The sequence below is a fragment of the Semicossyphus pulcher genome, unplaced genomic scaffold (assembly GCF_022749685.1).
Source record: "Semicossyphus pulcher isolate SPU_LCO1_2020_fin unplaced genomic scaffold, fSemPul1.0.p SCAF_4, whole genome shotgun sequence".
Classification (NCBI taxonomy): domain Eukaryota; kingdom Metazoa; phylum Chordata; class Actinopteri; order Labriformes; family Labridae; genus Semicossyphus; species Semicossyphus pulcher.
In genome coordinates, this window is record NW_027211715.1 from 30165590 (window position 1) to 30185979 (window position 20390).

The 20390-nt window shown below is 41.3% G+C and overlaps 1 protein-coding gene across 1 annotated transcript in view; it reads left to right on the forward strand.

The window, feature by feature from the left end:
* The window catches only part of ror1 (receptor tyrosine kinase-like orphan receptor 1), a 159604-nt gene that overhangs the window by 112084 nt on the left and 27130 nt on the right, over positions 1 to 20390 (forward strand). The window contains exons 3-4 of the mRNA XM_069680270.1: positions 7368 to 7655; positions 7932 to 7965. Coding sequence (XP_069536371.1) covers positions 7368 to 7655; positions 7932 to 7965 — 322 coding nt within the window. The remainder of the gene's footprint in view (positions 1 to 7367; positions 7656 to 7931; positions 7966 to 20390) is intronic.

The following is a 20390-nucleotide window of genomic DNA, read 5'->3' on the forward strand; positions in this document are numbered from 1 at the left end:
TCCTGTCGTTTTCTCCTCTCTCCTTTCTCTCTTCTTCCCGTCTCTGCCTGTCCACCTGTCATACTCTCTGCAACACATGTTTTTAAAAAGCATTATTAAGATTTTGCACGGATGGGGTGCACGTTAAGCTCAGTAGGTAGAGCAGGCGCCCCATGTACAGAGGCTACAGTCCTCTTTGCACTGATCGCCGGTTCGACTCCCAGTCTGCTTATCATTTGCTGCATGCCATCCCACACTCTCTCCTCCCCATATTTCCTGTCTATCTTTAATTATCCTATCCAATAAAGGCAAAAGCCAAAAAAATAATCTTTAACTAAAAATAGATTTTGCATGGATACATAATTGGACCTTTAAACTTGTCTTTCTTCTGTGTGGTAGTGTATATTTATATGGCCCAATTTAGCTGAAAATCACGGCCCATTTTAGCTGACCGGTTGAGCTAAATTCGTGCCAGTGCCTAAAATGTTTCTTTTCAGATTTTAATCTTTTTTATTTAAAGAAGCCTGTCAAATAATTGATCATAAACTTTTTGCTTAGTTGTAATTATAATTCCTTAATACCCCTTATTCGGGATGAGTCAATTTCCCTCCTTCACTTCATGTAACACGCCCTGTCTACCTCAGCACACTCAGACCAATAAAAGCTATTGTTATATGCCAGTTAGGGTTGTAGCAGCGATTCGGGATCAGTCATTGTTATTGGTTGTAAAATTTTAAAGAGCTATGATGGTCCAACCTTATCTGGCCCATTTTAGCTGACTCCACCCTACACCCTACAAAACTCTGAACATATCTGTCAGCCCCACATTGATTACTACCTCCTTATTTTATCATGGATATGGATATTTGACAGATCAATAAATTAGTCTAGTCCTTTTCGTCCAGTGTTGGTCAGCCTTTTAGTCGATCAATAGTGATTCTTACAAGGTTAGGGTTAGCGAGGCTGTTCTCCTTCCAACGCTTCAGTCCATATTTTCTATATTTTTTTCACACTGTTTCCAGAGTTATCAGTCAAATCTCGCCCCCCTCTCCTCTGTTTCCCCTTAGCTAGGAAATCCGACATCCGCCTTATCCCCCACGAAGGCACCCTGCTTTGGAAGCCCCTCACCATGAGACTTTATTGAACTTGACCTTTATTTAGCACTCTCATTTTCTCTGGTTTGTTTAGCTCATCTTTTGCAAAGTCAAAGCTCGCACAACATCCGCCCCACAGATTCTGTGTACGAAAAACAACAACAGCGAGGACAGAAGTAGTTTACAGACACGACTGAGCAGTTTAGGAAGGATAACGATTATAATGACCAATCAGGGATGTTTAAAAAGTCATAAATACGATGAAGGAGAAGCTCCAAACAAATCATACAAACAGTTTTATTCCTCCACAACAACATGACATCTAAAAAACAACCAGGGCTACATGTGTGTGTCAATTTGAGCTCAGCCCCGTGACTAACATCTGTTTCTTATCTGATGGATGGATGGTGATTGCACCACTTGTTTTGTCTGCAGGCGGGGAATGGTTTTGATTGTCCAGGCAGACAGCATTCAGGTAGCGTGGCTCTATCAGTGTGCATCAGTAGCAGGAAGTTACCGCGCTGAAAGAGGCTCATTATTTGGCTGAAATCAGGGGCGATGATAGTTTACCGAACTTTTTTTCCCCGGGGCTTTCCTTCTCCTCTTCTTACTTTCTTTCACTTTGTTTCCTTTTACCCGTTGTGCTTCCTTTACTTCCTTTCCTCTCTCTCTTTTTCTCTGCTGGAGATTGACCCAACTTTAATGAAATTCACCTTTAGCGTAGCTGGCAATGCTACAGTCCCAGCTCCTCAGTGTATCCTCGGAGTATGTTTAGTTAGCTGTGCAGCCGCTCAGGTTTCTGTGCCTGCGTCTCGCTGGGAGCAGCCTGCACAGCTAGCACAGCTCTCCTCCTGCGTGTGTTATTAAACGTGGACGTTAAATCACATACAGAATAAATGAGAAGGTATTGTGTGACTTGTTTAGCTTTGGGAACTTGTATAGTTTGTGTGTTTTGCGGTTGTGTGGGTGTGCTTGTGTTTATGTTTGTGTGCCTGCGTGTCAGTGTTTGATTGTACAGTGAACCGCTGCGAGAAAACGCAGCCTGATGACAGGGCACCATTCAGTCGTCCGCCACATTAAAGGGCCAGTCTGCAGGGATGGTATGAGATTCACTGTACTCCTGGTGCCAAATACCACGGCACTCACCACGAGACAATCACAAACAGAGCGGCTTTGTTGCACAGACATTTGCAGGACATCTCTTTCTTTCTCCTCCTCACTTCTCCTCTTCTTCCCCCGTCTCCTCCTCTTGTCTCTCTTCTTCTCCTCCCCGCTTCTTTATTGTCAGTTATTATACGAATTAAATGATATTGACGAAACGCACGTCTTACTTTTAAGAGCGGTTTTGTTCTTATTCAATACATCATGTGCTTTTTGTTTTCAGATTATGTCAGACTCAACGCGCATATGAGGGCAGTGACGTGTTGCTTCCACATTGAACTCATAACAGTGTACAGGCACAGATTCCTAGCACACCCCTCACAACTTTGTGTTGATATTTTGGAGGTCAAATCAAAGTGAAAACACAACCATGCACAGAAATAAGCATGCACGCACACGCTGTCATACAGGACAGAAGGATCACAAGAAGCAGTGACCTCAGATTGTACCAGTTGGTGTTTTTGCACACCTCCAGTCCAAATTTATTTATAAAGCACATTTAAAACGGTTGACCAAAGTGCTGTACAGTCAAACATATTAAACGATGAAACAACAATAAAACACAAGGACAAATTTAGAAACAACAGGACAATAAAAACAGTAAAAAAGTGTTCAGAACAATAGGAAAGGAAAAGGAATTAAACTCTCATGCAGAGCCAAAGGTCAAAGAATAAAAGAGTGTGTGAGGTTTGATTAAAAAACAGGCAGAGGACAGCCGGACATGTGGAGGCAGAGCGTTCCAGAGTCGCCCCTTTGACCTTGAGACAGCCGAAAGCAACTGGTCTGTAGATCCAAGTGTTCTTGATTAAATCACCTCTAGGATTGTTGTCAGCATTGCACATTATGTATGATTGCATCTTTTGTATGTGTTGTGTTTGTAAGTTATTTATTTATTTTGAACGACATTGTTCAAGAATTTGCAAGAATTTAAGTTGGCTTAAATGCCTAATTACGTGTATGTAGCAGGGCAGCGTAAAAGTTAATGAAGGTGTATTTGTACTGAATGAAACTGACCTGACACAGAATGATCACAGCCACCTCTTCTCTCTGAGTACTCTTACTGTCGTCTGGTGACATTCAAAGTGATTACAAATGGTAACATGATCAGATGGGGCAGATTAGATTAAAAAACAAACCGAAGAAGATGAGTAAACAAGTTATGAAAAGAATCGAATGACATGAATTACCTTTACACACTGCTGCACTTTCTTTCATTCAGTCTGTGAGGGACTCGTACACATGGTACATTTTGTCTGTTCCTCTGCATTCCCATCTGTCAGAACATGCTTCTCTGTGTATAATCTTATCAGAGTTAGACCTGGCTGTCAATAAACCATAATCAGTGCTGTAGTAGGTTGTACATAATTATCAGATTGTGCCTTGATGATTCAGTTTCAGGGCTTATTAGATCACACAGAGGACACAGGGGTCTGTGTCGGTGCCTTAAATATACTGTGTGTGTTCTGCTGTTCTTTAAACTCTGCAAAAAAGGTTTGTTATAAAGAAAGAATGGTGCAACTTATTGTGATAAAGTGAACCCAACTATGCTATTTGTCACTTATATATCTATAATCTCCAAGCCATCTCTTACCACACCTGTCACTTATTTAGTTTTATTACTCATAATGTTAAAGTGATAATCTCCAAGATCTCAGTTTGTTCTCTTTGGCGACACCTATGGCGATGAACGGTAATTGCGGGAGCACACGTATCCAGACTAACCCAGATATCCAGACAGTGCTGCATGTGTGACGTCCACGGTTGGCTCCGGTTGTAACTCTTGATTTTCCTCGCTGACGGTCGCTTTCCTTTTCAGACTGTTTGCTTCATCTGAGCGTCGAGTTTGTTTCTTTTTCTTTGGATTTTCACTTATTGTTGAAGTTGTATCTGTAGTCATCCATCTTTTCTTTGTCTGTTCAGCCATAGTAGATTACTGTTTACTCGCAACACTTGCAGAGAGCGGAAAAGCAGCCGCTTAGCTCCGCCTACCCTCTCTGGCAGACCAACCACTGCTGGCTGATGGAAAACGCGTCACTAACTGGGCGCCTATCTATCATTTGGCGATAGATGGTGACTTAACTGACATTTATTTACATGAAAATCCTCAAGTTTATTACTTGAACCAAGGATTCTACTAACTACCTCGAATACATAATTCTATCCAGTGTCTGTTTCTGTTAAGCTTTATATTTGGTTTAGATTTCTACCTTCCCTGATTGCAGGTTGACGGAATATTGACAGACCAACCTGGCTGTTATTTAAATTACTTACATTGATATTCTAATATTCCAGTTTCATAAAGTTATTGAATTATTATTCCTTTGGCCTGTTAAGTTTTCAATTACCTCATCGATACAGTCAAGGGCGCTACCATGTCTGTGGGAGTAGCTGCTGAGTTTGGTTCAAATGGGAAGAAAAGTGCATGTTGTGATGCATTCAAGTACCATTGGAAATGTATCTTTCTGTGAGAAATGAGTTCTGTATGTAGGTTATTTTCCTTGTTAGAGATAATTGGCCTGCACAGCCATGTAGTGAGGTTGGTTAGTGCCAAACAGGCACATTTATTCAGCGGACTGTTGAAAGCCATGCCACATGGACTCGTGCTGTTATCACTTAATTTATCCGTAGTCTCTTATCTTAATAGTTCTCTTGTTGTTTCCTGGTAGCTCATGTGAATACATTTCCACTTACTGGACCTTTTAACAAATCTTCCTGAGTCTGCCTCCTACTTGAAAATGAACTCTCTGGCGATGCTATCTTACACACATAAGAAATGATTCTACACCTAGGAAAGGGTAAAGAAGTGAATGAACGTGGGGGAGTAACCTGTGTCATCAGTAGTAATGGCTAAGTGTATGTAGAGGAAGGAGGACAGATAAAAAGTGGGTGAGAAGGGAGTGGATTGTGGTGGTGGGAGTCTCCTCATATTGTCACACACTTGTTAATACCACGTTTTAGTGTTAAGCCTGGGTGTTTAGGGAGGACAATGTGAGTATGCCTGTGTGTGTGTGTATGTGTGTGTTTTGCACTCCAGTAGGAGCTTGAGTACACACAAGACCTGCCAAGACAAATGTGCCCACTTCTTATTTTTTTGGCAAACGCATTGTAGGCCCTCGTTTTACACACCTCATGACAATTTGTTAACTGCAGGAGTCTGAGCTGCACACACAACCACAACCAAGTGTTGCTATGGTGACAGAGAGTTCCATGTAAGAGCACCAGCATGCTCCAGCTGCTTTTGTCCTTTGGTTAGTCCAATAAAAAGTTAATTTTAAACAAAAGAAGTTGACTAAAAGAGAAAAAGGCAGCGTTACTTACTTGAATATGCAGACAGGTCCGTCTGTTCTGCAGCACAGGTCTTTTTTATATCACAGCACAGTGTCTTAAAAACCACAGTTAGCTAAAACATGTAAAATACTCCTCCAATGATACAATATCATTGGAGCCAGATTGTTGATTGTTTTGGGCAATGATGAGATGTTGTGACCTCCTCGTATCTCGATCTGACAGAAATACGGAACCATTCTGAAGTTATTAGTGGGCGATAATTGTTGGGCTTTGTTGTTATTCTGCAACAACTTTACTACAAATAACTAAAATAAATACATTTCAAAATAATGCTTGAATGAAGTGTGCAAACATTCTGCATCAGCAAAAGAGAGAGGTTATTTTAGAGTCATCAGTTGCTGCAATCATCATCGTTAATTACGAGAGAGCAGCTTTGGAAATGACAGTATATGGAAACTCTTGATGGGAAGCGAGACCCGGTAGTTTAATAAGTTATTTGTTGACCTAGCACCGTCGCCTCACCGCTAGAAGGTTCCTAGTTCAAACCCCTGTTCGGACGAAGTGGGTCTTTCTGTGTGGAGTTTGCATGTTCTCCCCAGGCATGCGTGGGTTCCCTCCACGTACTCTGGCTTCCTCCCGCAGTCCAAAGACATGCTCGTTAGATTCATTGGTGACTCTAAATTGCCCGTGAGTGTGAGCGTGAAAGGTTGTCTGTCTCTATGTGTCGGCCATGTGATTGACTGGCGATCAGTCCAGGGTGTACCCCGCCTCTCACCCATTGACAGCTGGGATAGACTCCAGCCCTCCGCGACCCTGAACAGGATAAGCGGTATAGATAGTGGATGGATGGATGAATGGATTTGTTGATCGTCCAGCAACTCTCTACCTATCAGACAATGAGATGTCAAAGAAAGTCAACAAAGCAAACAAACAAACAAAGCACAAAGAAATATATTTCAATGTGTGAAGTACTGAACTGATGAACTTGCATGACACAGTAAGCATTTCAACATGTGGGTGTCCTTGCATATGTAAGTGTTTGCCTCTATTTTTACACCTCAGCCTCTCCATTCACACAAACTGAAGTTTGTCTGAGATTCCCCCTCTATGTGCTTCGTTTGCTTTGGCCCGTTTGTGAAACCAAGAGCATTTCTGCATACCTAAGATTGGTTTTGGGTTGAGGGAACTTTCCAGAGGGTTTTCTTGACTTTAACACCAATGTTTTTCCAGCACATTAAACTCTTAGGTGGCCCTCCAGATTGTTTTTTTCCTGACCACCTTGAGGAAAAATGTGGTCCTGGAGATAAACATGCCGAAATGTTTTTCTTTGTCTTGTCCAACTCCTTCCAAACCCACCATTGTCACACAGTGTGCTCTGATAGGCGTGTATTTACTCCTTAACAATGTCTTCTCTTCTTCTCTTGTTGCTTTTTACCCACAGCAAAGATAATGTTGCATAACAAGCTGATACACAAGCCGGGGGAAACCCTCTGGCATCAAACAGCCATGGTGAAAAGTCAAATTAGGTGTCACCACAGTGGCAGCCGCAAAATAACTTGCTGAACCAGGCTTTGAATATGTGTTTCTGAAAACATTGAGTTGTTTTACCGCTATAATTTTTATCCAGAGGCATGTTTTTCTCTTTATGTCTGGCTCTGAGGTAGGACAGTAAGTGTTGTTTGATTTATGTCTTTGCCTTGTGCAATAAAATGCCTTTTGTCTTTTTCTCTCTTAATCATCTGGTGGTTCCTCTCACTTGGCCGCCCCTTTTACATCTTTTTATCCTGATTTACCCTTTCTCCCTTTTTCTTTCTAATCGTTCCTTTTTCCATCTTTGTCCTCCAGGGTCCTTCATCCATCTCGAAGCTCCCATGAACAACATCACCACCTCTCTGGGCCACACAGCCGAGCTTTTCTGCCGTGTGTCCGGCAACCCGCTGCCCAACGTGCGCTGGCTGAAGAACGACGCTCCTGTGGTGCAGGAGCCCCGACGGGTCTCGTATCGATCCATGCCGTATGGATCACGCCTCCGCATCCGCAACCTGGACACCACCGACACAGGCTACTTCCAATGCATGGCCACAAACAGTCATGGCACGGTTTCCACGACGGGCGTGCTGTTTGTCAAATTCGGTAAGAGCAGTTACAATGGTGACAGTTGAGCATTTAAAAACGTACTGGCATGCAGATGTCGCTATAAAGAGGCTTTGTGACGATTGTTTTACACATTTGCCTTAAGAAAACAATACGTTTTTTACCAAATCATCTTTTCCTGCAAGAGATCTGGCTCCTTTTAGCAACACCCGTCTCGACTGTTTCTTGCTTGTAGTTGGCAGCTTGTGAAGAGGAAAATCTGGGAGCAATATTGTTTATCCTGTTGTAAAAAAATCCCCTTGTCTTCTTTTCCAGATCCGCTCCCTACACCTCTGGCAGGACGGCCAACGTGAGTTTCTCTCCATCCATCTATTTTTCTCTCTGTCTGTCTGTTCATGTTGTTCTTATCAGCAATAAGTTAGCATCACATTTCACAAATTATTTTTGCCTGACAATTGCAGATGATTTGCGAGTCCCGCAGAGCTCTTGCATGCTCATTCAGCCTTTGATTTGTGCAATGCACAGCTTGCCCTTTGCATATTTTGTTAGAGGAATCACTCAAAAGGAGAAAAAAAGATGGATTTTAATTACATATGCTATCTATGCTGATAATGATTTGTCGGCCTGTTTCTGCTGTGTGGGCTACATGACAGAAACAAATTTTATTATGGATAATATAAATGTTTGAAAAGCTATAGAGACATTAAATGCAGCCAAGATCATGCGATAATGTTCCCAAAGTATCTGCAGTCTGAAACTGGAAAACACAGCATTGTTTTTAAGTCTTATACTTCTCATGGTGATTTATGCCTCCTTGCTCTGAGCCACCCTGAAAAGGACTCTGCAGCACATTCATTGAGTAATAACTCACATCATTACAAAGCTCGGTCTGTAATTTTACATTTTATTGATGCAGGTCTCAGTGTGGCTAAATGAATATTTAATATGAGCCTTTAAATCCAGAATGTCTGCCGTTTCTGCGCAACCAGCACGGCTCACATGGTTCATGTTTGAATGTAGACTGTGTGCACTCAGCCATGGAAATGTGGACCATGTGAATCACATATCAGGTCTATTCGCCATGTTTACACAGCAGCCATTTTCCTCTGATGTAATGGTCATGGTGGGAAGGTCAAAGTCTGTAAAGATGTACTTCTGTTTTCCAGGTTTGCTAATCCTATAAGGTTTGCAATCTGATAGACTATTTAAATTGTTGTTCTTCTTGATTGATTAGTATCTTAAAGACAAAGGATAGTGAACATCTGTAGAGATATAAGGCACTATTTCAAGGTAAACAACGTTTGTAACTCATTCGATCGGCTACAGCTAAAAAGGCTAACGTTAGCATTCAACCTATTCTAATGGCAATGTTAGCTAGTTAACAATAGTGCTTGGTAGTAACAGTAATGCTACCTAGGAATTTGCACCTTCCTATGTTGTCATGTAGCACTAGCGAACAGCTAGCATGTTAGCCAGACGGTGGTTTCATGCTAACGTTAGCTAACAGTAGCTAATGAGTTATGACATGTGTGTTTTTAACTTGAAATATCGCCTGACCTCTAGATATCCGCTCTCCATTTTAGTTGCTGATCAATCGGGAAGCGGTGAAAGAATAACAATTTGTTTTGTCGGATTTGCAAACACAGCTACAGAGCAGTACATCGACATAACTTTAGCATTTTAGCTTCCCACACTGAGCATGAAGTCGAAGGAAAATGGCCGCCCTGTGAATATGGTGATCTTTGTAGTCTTTGGGGAACATGGTTACTTTACTTCAGCTGTCTCAAAATTTAAAGCATGTGCATTAAGTTTAATTTCGGAGCAATAAGACATTAATCTGATTTCACATGAAATGAGCAGTATAGAAAAAAGACTCATGTGCTGCTGTGGTTTCTTTTATATAACCTTTATAGTTTCCCAATTAGCTGCCAGCTGTCTGACTGTACAGCAAAAGCAACCACAGTCCTGATCTCTTAACATGGACATGCACATAAAATAAGGCAGGTCTTTAGAGAAGCAAATAAAACCAAGAGTATAAAATGTTTGGAGAAAGTATCAAAAAGTATAAAACATTTTCATGTTCTTGGCGATGCTGCCGCCCAAATGAAAGTTTAGTTTGTGTCTGGCGAGCGTCCTCCGCTTTGTTTTGACGTCTCCTCAGTGTTATGGGATAAAACCTTTAAGAAGTTTCTCAGTTCGTTTGATTCTCGCAGGATCAAAGCAGTTAAGCTGGATGATTTTCCCCAATGACATTATGGCGAGGCGCACTGCCATGCTCCATGCTGTGTTCTGTGAATCAGAACTGCTGGCATCGAGCGGCTATCAGACACTTACTAAATCCTCTCGCACAATGAGACGACTGCACGCACAGCCGCACACACACGTCTTAACATGTGCGCGTGCAACATTTTCAACATCTGTTTCTGCCGTTCCTCTGTTTACATGTTTATGATTTTTCCTGCGCGACTGAGTTGCAGCTTGTTTTATAGATGAGACAGTTGGCTCACAATGAAAAATCAAAATCTGGCCTCCAAACACAGCCATGTCAAAATATTGGAAGTGCAGCTAAAAGGGAAAAATAAACACAGCTTAAAAATAGGAGGATGTGATTTTAGCTAAATTACATGTTGCTCTAAGAGATTATCAGGATGACATAGTCACGCTGGCAGGGTTTTGTAATCCAATTTCTCACATCAGAAGGATGATTTTGCATCTGGAAGATTCAAACTCATTGAGGTACAGCCATGGATGGATCATGAGATAATGGGCCCTTATGAGACACAGACATGTAAAAGCCCTCACAGACGCATCATTTGCAGACATTTTGTGTCTATATGTAGTTATTTTGTGTCTCTCTTTGTCTGTTTCTACTCATTTTTTAAACTTGTTGTAGTTTTGTGTCTTTTTGTAGTTTTTTGTTGCTTTTTGTAGTTGTTTTGTGTCCTTTTTCAAATTGTATAGTCTTTTTCTTGCTGTTTTGTTTCTTTTTGTCATCCTTTTGTGTCTTTTGTTGGGCTGGGGCGACGAAATACGTCGATTTGTGTAACGTGCGTCGATGCGTCGCAAAAACAAGAGGGCTGCGTTAAGAGCTGCAGCACAGTAAAGTTATGTGCGTGCAGAAATGGATCTTGTAACTCAGCGGTCTCCTAGAGGGCCACGTTCTGGGGAGCCTCAAACTTTTTTGAATGAAGCCCCGGTACGATGATAAGCTTAACTTTCTCTCTGCTCCGCTCGTATTTACCGTCACTCAGCCGTTCTCTCTCTCGTGCTTGCTCGACCACTCACTGAAGTTACAACTAGAGCAGAGGAGGGATGCGTTCAGGGCCAGGCGGGAAAACTCAGTCTCGATTTTTTTAACAGGGTGGAGGGTAAGATGTTGGCCTCTGTAGTACCTTCTCAAAATATGTTTATTTGTGGTTGGAGTGCGTTCTGTTGTTGAATTAGCTCACCCTACTCATTTTAAGTACTTAAGTAAAAATATTGATTAATTATTCATCATCATCATCATCATGATATATAGTAATCTTTAAAAAATAATCTTTAGAATAAACAATAAATTAGTAGTTAGATTAATCCCTGGATCTTCGTCGTTTTGTGTCTCTTTGCATTGGTTTTGTTTCTTTTTTGAGTCATGTATCTTTGTAAGCATTTTTTAAATTTGTAATTATTGTGTCTTTGTTTTATTGTGAGTCTTTGTAATTGTTTTATGTCGCTTTGCTGTTGTTTTCTTTCTTGCAGTCGTTCCCTGCAGATCCATTCAGCAATTAATTCATTGTACAGCTTCTACATGTGGGGCACAAAGTTACACTTTGCCCACGCGAATGAATTAAGGTCTGGTTGTGTTTTTTTTTTCCTGCCAACTTGAGAAGGAAAGTGTTGCAGTCAACCGAAGACCAGCGTGCAATCTCGAGTCACATTACAGTCATTACAGACTTCATTTAAATAGACAGGGGCCTCCTTTGACGGCGGCGGAGCTGCGGTGGTGGAGGGCTGATCATCGCTGCTACTCATCATTAGTGCCACGAACTGCTTATTAGCTGTAAAGTCAGGTGGCAGGCCGTCAAGAAGACAGGGTCAACTAATGATGACACGTGATGACCCACAGCCCCTTACCTCATCCTGCAGCTGTTCAAACGTCCAAACTTTTGCTTCTTGGTTCAGACGTTCGGAAAGACATCTGGTCCAGAAGCTGTCAGTTTCAGAGAAATGTATTAATTTGCCCGTCAACTTCTTTTTCTTTGTACCTCAAACTCTCCCTCATCGTCTCCGTGGTCCACAAAGAGTTTTACAGAGAGTGCCGTGACTTCCGTTTTCAAAGCCACAAATATTACTCACAAATTTGGGGGAAAATTTCTTGCCACCCACCTTGTTGAACGTGAACATAACATGAACTCCTCAGTGTTGTCTTTGTCTCGGTCTGTGCTCTGATTTCCTCCCCTCTACATTTGGCTCATGTATACACTCTGTGGTGTGTGGTGATATACGGTGTGTGTGCACGCACGTATATATCCATGGAGTTGGGTTTTAGAGGGGAGCCACAGGCAAACTTAAGGCTGACAGGCTGGAGGTTTCAACCATGGTTCAGGCAGCTTATGTCCAATGTGAAAGGAGAAGACAGGAGGATGAGGACAAGAGAGGAAAGTGTGAAGCATGAACTTTTCCTTAGCACAGACATTTTTAGATTTTAAAGTGGTTTTAAGTCTTTTAAAGACCCTCCTTTTAAAGTCTCAAAAAATTCAAGACACAAAGATGAAGTTTCACACGGGACTTCTCCCTGTGTTTGCCAACCTCTGCTCTATGCAGACTTTTTTGCCCTTTTATACTACATGACCTGCCTTCTTCCTAGAAGTTAACCTAATTATATAAGAATGGACGAAGCGATCATGACTTGTTTTGAAGGCTTGAGTTGGGCATTTTGGCTGTCGCTATCTTGTTTTTTTTGGAACTAGAAGTGACCATACGTGGATGAAAGGGTGGATACGCATTGTTGTGTCTCTTGGTTGAGACCAATGACTGTAAATATAGATAGACAACGCGTCTCCATCTGCTCTCATTGTACAAAATGGCCAGGCAAAATCAACCCCGTGATTGCTGCTGCTGGTGATGTCATTTGAAGACAGAGCTGCACAGTAGAGATCGGCGGGTGAAGCCTCCGCACTTCCGCTAACTAAAACACAAATTTATATTACCGAAATCCCAGCAGAACAGCTTCTTGTGTTGGTCTGAGGTAAACGTTCACAGGTATGGAAACTTCAATGACTGTAGTGACTGTTTTAGTTTCGTCTCCTCTCGTCATTCGTCCTCTAGTCTGCTACTCCAGAACAGATCAGCTGCAGTAGCCGGATTTGTCAACAGAGCTGTCAATCATCCTTTTTACAGCATCAAGTAACTAATTAAAAATAAACTTGTCAGAAAAATTAACACTTTGACATAAATCAGCATGATAAGAACTAACTATAAGGACAGAAACCATGTTTGAGAAAAATGTATTTGATGTGTATTTTGATTTTATAGTTTGACTCATGTCCCATCTGTTAACATGGAGGAGGCGGGCTTTATGACCTATACTGCAGCCAGTCAGCAGGGGGCGATAGTGAGGTTTTGGCTTCACTTTTAGGGAGCTGTCATGTCGGCCATCTTTTTATACAGTCTATGATTATTTGGAACAAGAAATGACCATACATGGATGAAAGGGTAGATACGCATTGTTACATCTCTATTTGGTTGACAGGCTGATATGGAAGTGAATTGTCAATCACAGGTAGCTAGATATATGATTTAAATCTGACTCAAGTTAAGAGCCTAAAATGTACAACTTTAACTAAGAGACTATGAAAAAGATCAGTGTGTCTCCTGTACACTCTGCCCACGCTCCACCTCTTCATTCTCCTCCCTCCATTCACCCCCTCCCTCCCTCCCCTCCTCTCCTTGGAGATGTTTTAATAGGGCCAGAACAAACATGGGGTGAGGGGAAAAAGTCTCGCCTGCCAAAATTAGACCCCCAACTTTCTCTGTCTCTCTCTGTACGCTGCCACACTTCCTTCATTTGCAGAAAAAAAAAGAGAGCACGATGGAGACGGCGGGAGAGCGAGGGGAGTGAAAGAAAAACAGTGTTAGCGGGAGAGGAGGAGGAGGACGGCACCATTAACACTCAGGGCTGCATGTTGTTCTTTGATTCCCGGGTTCTGCGGGGTCGGCGGCGTTCAGGTGTGATTAGCTGTGTGAAGGCGACGGGAGGTTTAGCTGTGAGCTCAGATCAGAGGCAGTTAATAACTCCAAACTGAGGCCTGCATGTAAACTGCCTGCCCTCTGACAGAGAACACTAAAACTGTCCATGACGTGATCACACACTCTCTTCATCTTCTTTCCCTCTCTTGCCTTGATTTTTGCAACTGGATACAACAATAAGACTAATCTGATCCTCATCAGACACATTAGGCAGGCTGGCAGAGCTTTAGTTGAACTATAAATGACTTTGATCAGCACTTTTTGTCTGAGTTTCAACCATTTGAAAATGTATCACAGAAAATGAATTACATTGTTTCAAACTAAAGACATTCAGCATAATTTAATCAGAATTTAAGGACGTTGCTATGAAAAGAAACATGTTTGTTTTCCAAGCTAAAATTTTTTCTCGTAAATTTGTCGTAATAACTTAGGCTTAGTTCTTCAGTGTGTAAATGTTTGGGGGGTTGTCAAAGCATGAAAAAAGGCCCACGGGTTGTAAAAAGCCTCTCAGAGTAGAAATCTTGCATCATGTGAAAAGTTATAATCTGGAAGATCTCAGTTTCGTTCTCTTTGGTGGCACCTATGGCGGGAGCACACTTCCCAGATATCCAGACCGTGTTGCATGTGTGACGTCCACGGTCGGCTCCGGTTGTAACTCTTGATTTTCCTGGCTGACGGTCGCTTTCCTTTTCAGACTGTTTGCTTCATCTGAGCGTCGAGTTTGTTTCTTTTTCTTTGGATTTTCTCTTATTGTTGAACTTGTATCTGTAGTCATCCATCTTTTCTGTTTGTTCAGCCATAGTAGATTACTGTTTACTCGCAACACTTGCAGAGAGCGGAAAAGCAGCCGCTTAGCTCCGCCTACCCTCTCTGACAGACCAACCACTGCTGGGTGATGGAAAACGCGTCACTAACTGGGCGCCGCCTGTGTGTTTTTTTTTCACAAAAGTCGCCACAGACACCCAGTCTGTGATACTGCAAATGCAAAGGCTTTCATCAGGGGGCCGTAGGCTCAACCACCATTGTGTTACCTCAGTCGGCGCTAGATAGTGACTTAACAGACATTTATGTAAATGAAAATCTTCAAGATTATTACTTTAATCAGGTATAATCAATATTTTCATAATAACAATATCTAAAAAAGATGTAATGTGTTGTCAAACACACAACAAAGGTGCCAAACCCACAGAGCATTACTTTCCGATGGGATTTTCCCACATTGGAAAGGAGTCTTTTATCTCATTGCTCAACTGTTCTGTATTAGTTCACTCTCACTGCTCTTATGTTGCCATGGCTACAACACTCTATAGAACACTCTACGCTAACATCCATGCACCACATTGCAGACAGGCAATGTAAACAACTAGCTAGTCAGCATCATAGCATTTAGCAGCTACCTTCAAGAGATGGTGGAGACTAAAAGCAGAGCAACAAAGAATATTGGACTTATTTGGACGGCGGGAAATACACCTCTGAATAAGTGTTGCTGCAAGTCTGCTGGATGTTTAATTTCAATTGAAAAGGTGATGAGTTGTCAGAGCTGTGCTTGTTTATGCTGCTCCCAATTGGCCAAAGATGACTTTTCAGAATTTCTTTTATGATTTTCAGCTGGTTTTCTATAAAAAAAAATCTCTACTTCCTGGATGTAGAAGTTTTTTTTCTGAATCTGACACCAGCAATAAACAGAGTTTCTGCAGCACGGCGGCTGATCTCAGAGCCTGTCTGTGTTTATAATAGAGGGGTTTTCTCCCTGTTTGAAAAGATTAATAACACTACACCCCGGCTGTCAGGGCTGTTTAAATTTCTCAAGACTTTCCCCACCACTTTTCTCTCAGCGCTGGCAAAAAAAGCAATTTCAAAAATAGCTGCCTTTTTTTTTTTTCCCTTTCCCTCCACTGTGCCTCTCCGCTCGCTCCTCTGTGCGGGAGAATAAAGAGGACAGGTTTAACAAAGACCAGATTTCTCTCAGCCCTTTTATTCCTGCCTTTTTTTTGTCTATGCGCTGACCTTTCTGCCCCTGTAGCTTATCTGCAAACTTCCTGTCATTTGCCTCAACATACTCTCCTTTTAAAAATATGGTGGATGATGTTCTCTGCCTTTCTTCTGTCCATTATTCTTCTTTAAACATGACAAGACCTTTTTTAACAATATTTTACTCTCGTGTTTCAGACCTCCGTTGACATAAATCCAACAATCTCACATGCCTGAAAGTGCTGGTTTGATTTATACGTGAATATCTTTTTATTAATACCTATACCTTTAGATTTATACCTTAAGCTACATCTGTAAGCACAGAAAGACATTTATCAACTCAGTGTTAGTTTGTAATTACTTTGACAGTTGTGATCTTGTTTGAATGTAAATGTATGACTTAGTTAAACATGCCTAATTTGAGTAATAATTCTGTGATAGAGTATAAACACATCTACAGCACAGTCAGTGTTGGGGACACTTTAAATCATAGCTTTACAAGCTAGTACTTTATTAACAGTTGAAGAAGATGAAGTGCAACAATGACACTTAAAGGGCAAATCAAGTTAGATTAACTAAAGCTACTCTAAAAAATTAGTGAACTATTTCAATCTGTGATACAAAATATAAACATGCTTGGGGTGCAGTGGTTAGCGCTGTGGCCTAAAAGCTAGAAGGTTCCTGGTTTGAATCCCGGTTCACATGTCATGGGCCTTTCTGTGTGGAGTTTGTATGTCCTCCTTGTGCATGTGTGGGTTCCCTCCGGGTTCATTATAGTGACTCTAAATTGCCCGTAGGTGTGAATGTGAACGTGAACGGTTGTCTGTCTCTATGTGTCAGCTCTGTGATTGACTGGCGATCAGTCCAGGGTGTAACTCCGCCTCTCGCCCAATGACAGCTGGGATAGGCTCCACCCCCCCCGCGACCCTGAACAGAATAAGTGATATAGATAACGATTGATGGATGTGATAGAGTATAAACACACCTACAGTAAGTATTGGGGAAGTAACCTCTAAATCATAGCTGTGCGAGGTTACAATTACTTAAGGGGTTAAACACATGGAACCAGAACTAAGATACTCAAGAGGGAAACCTAGTTTGGTTAACTGAAGCTACTAAGAAAAATTAGTTACTACTTACTTTGTAAAAAATGTTAAATTGATGATTGGTGACACACAGTTTTTTACCAAGTGAACTGTCAGTCCAGCTCCCTGGAATATACCAGAGCCCTAAACCTGTCCAACAGAGCTTTTCATGAGGACATGAGAGCAAATCTGGATTTTGTATGATCTGACTACAACTAAAATAAAGCCAAAATACATATTTAACTCACACTTTCCCTTTTCTTTTATTACCCTTAGGTGTCTGTTGTTTCAAAAGTAAACAACACAACATTGACTCCCTTCTAAAAGAGATTTTGTATCTCACTTAGAATATTCCAGGTGAAACAAACTTGTAATAAAAACAGGTCATTTAAATACTTGAACTATAAAGCATATATGCATGTAGCTCAATTTACAGGAAGCTACAAAACTTAGTTAAACTGCTTGTTGAGTTACATGTAGTTCACTACTCCCAAACACTGCAACTTTTACTGCATGTGTGTGTAGAGATATATCCCGTACACCCATGCATGTGTGACAAGAAAAACCCAACACATATAGGATGTCCCTATAATTAGCCAGCTGTCAACACACTGGATTAATTTCTTCTTTGAGTTGACGTGACAACGACCGTGAGGCCTTCACAGCCATCAGCCCTCCGGCAATCCAATTATACAGTCAACGCATGAAAGAGTTAAAAACCAAGGTGTAATTTTGACTTTGTAAAAGCAGGACTGTAGCGTGTGTGTCCCTGCTACAGCGCTGCACGCCTGATTGACAAATTAGTTTAAGGAAGTAGTTAAGAAAGGTGTAATGACTTGAAGTTGTCACACCGAGCTGACGTTGAAGCTTGCTCCGGCTTGCTTAAAAACAGTCTGTTCAGTGATCATATTAGATTTATTGATACCCTGAAACCTCTTCTCTCTGCTTCTCTCTGTTCTGCAGCAGCTGTTGAGAAAGACTTGTACTTACAATGTCTGTGTGATCAGCGTCTGATTTATTATAACGGCAGGTAATTACACAATCGGTGCCCTCCAGGCCTGAGCGTGCAGGAGGATAAAAGGAGCCGCAAAAAGTTTTATCTGGAAAAAATCAGCTACGCAGCAAAAATCCTTATTAATATAGTGACAACGTGTCAAAACATTTACTCAAGCTGTCATTGAACTCTTACCTGGGATAATTAATTAGAGAATCTATTACCAATATTTAGCTCTCAGCTATATCTTGCATTATCTCTCTCAAGATTGAGACCGACAAGCAAGTCCACAAGCTGATTAATCATCCACCTGACAGTATTTACATTCCACCTGTGAGGCAACAATGAAAGGTGCCACAAGGTAAATGTGTTATTAACTTAGTGCGATCAGATATCAAGTTTACACAGGCACATCTCTGTCTGCTCCTCCTCCCTGTACAGAAAATTAGTTCTTGCCAGATATTGTGTTTAGGTATGTTTGGCCTTTTTCTGAAATTGAACGCAGTCTGCAGCTGTTTTGGTAAGCGGTCACTGCGCCATGCCAAGAAATAGTCCAGCTCTTAACCTCACTAAGGGGAACAAATTAATGTTGTTATAGTATTTGTACAGATTACAAAATCAAGATGAAGCCAAACTAGCTGCTTCCCTGTTTCCAGTCATTATACAATGCTAATGTTTTAGGGCCTGTGTCCACTAACGGCGAACAAACTAGCTGCTTCCTTGTTTCCCGTCATTATACAACGCTAATGTTTTAGAGCCTGTGTCCACTAACGGTGTTTGGCAGCACCTATTTTTTTTTTTTTGTTACAGAGCGTCTCGCTCTTCTCCTCTCTGCTGCTATCCTTTGTTTTTTTTTCTTTTTTATTACACACATTAACAACAAAAAGACGAGAGACACACATCTCTCACATCGAATCAACACGCAGCTGAGATCCATGACTTCCAACCCCATCCCACCCATCCATTTCGTCCCCACCATAATATAGTCCTCATACAATATCAGTCAAACAATTAATCACTGTGCATTTGCCTTACACACAGATAATCATGCAAGACTAGAATGGCAGTATCATGAAAAAGAAAAAAAAAAGGCAGAACCGCCTAATACTTTTGTTTTTTTGAGGGTACAATTTCCAGGTGTAGAGCTGCTGCTAATGTCAGGACACGATTCATTTAATTGTTTTTATGTTTTCTTTGTTAAATTTCCTTGAATAAAAGCAAATAATAAGCATACAGAGCGATTTAAAAGTCAGTTATGTTTCCTCTCACCATTCCTCCTCAAAAGACCGCTGTTTCTCAAAAGAGCTGTCAATCATGAAGTTAGACCCTTTTTATAGCATCAGATAAATTAAAACTAACCTTCTCTTGGATATAAATCAGCATGATAAGAACTAACTATAATGACAGAAACCGACAAGATTCATACTTTATTCTCTAGCAACAGTAAGTCCCGGTCTAGCGCTCTGAATATGAGGAAAATACTGCTAGTGGACACAAGCCCTAAGTGAAGCTTACCTGCTGTTGGCAGGAGCATCACTATTAGCATGTTGTTTTTTTAAAAGATAATTTTTTTGTTTTTTTATTTGAAGAGAGGACAGTGGATAGAGCCGGAAACAGGGGAAGAGAGAGTAGGGATAAGTTCGGAGTAAAAAAAACATTTATTCGCAACCAAGCAAAGCCTGATGAAAACTGTGCACCGCTTTTGCCTTTTCCGAAACCCCAAAAAATTGCAAAATGCAGAGCTTTCATCATCTGTTCACAGGCTAAATCTTGTTTTATTCAGTAATTTGGCAAAAGATACTCACTCGATGGACATTTATGAAATTAAGATTTTGCAGATTATAATTTTTAATGATGCACTATTAACCCCTTAGATGGAAAACTACAGTAAAGTGTTGGTTTACCTGTTTGATAGAAAAACAACAATCCCCTTCCTAGGTGCAGAAATTAAAATGAGGCACAAAAGTTTAATGTCACAGAGTTCCGTCTGTTTACACCCAGGTCCGCCAAATAAAACCTAGTCTCCCCTCACTCTTCCTTCAGCATACAGAGAGTGCTGTTTTCAGTCACAATAGGCTCTTAACTCAGACTGTGAACCTGTGTGTGCTGCATTGAGAAGCTCTGGATTTTGGTTTCACTTCTCCTCACCTCAGTGCCAGTGTCAACACGGCTGTGGTTCTCAGACGCCGGCCAGGACTGATGATGATTTGCTCCACGCCGCAAGCATCGCACCCATTCAGACTGAGGGGGATGACAGGCCCTCTTATTTTTTGGATGCACTGCCCCTTTTGCCACATACTGATCCACTTTTTCACTCCAAGTCTGACTAACAAGGGGGGTTCTGCTAAACTTCAATTCAATTTGGAACTGGGTTAAGAAAATATATATTTCACTCACTCGGACCTGCCAACAACTGACTCCGTTTTTTAGCAATATATCCTTCAGCATTTTCAAATAGCTCAGAAGTTATGTAAACCGCTGGATGAAACTTTCTTG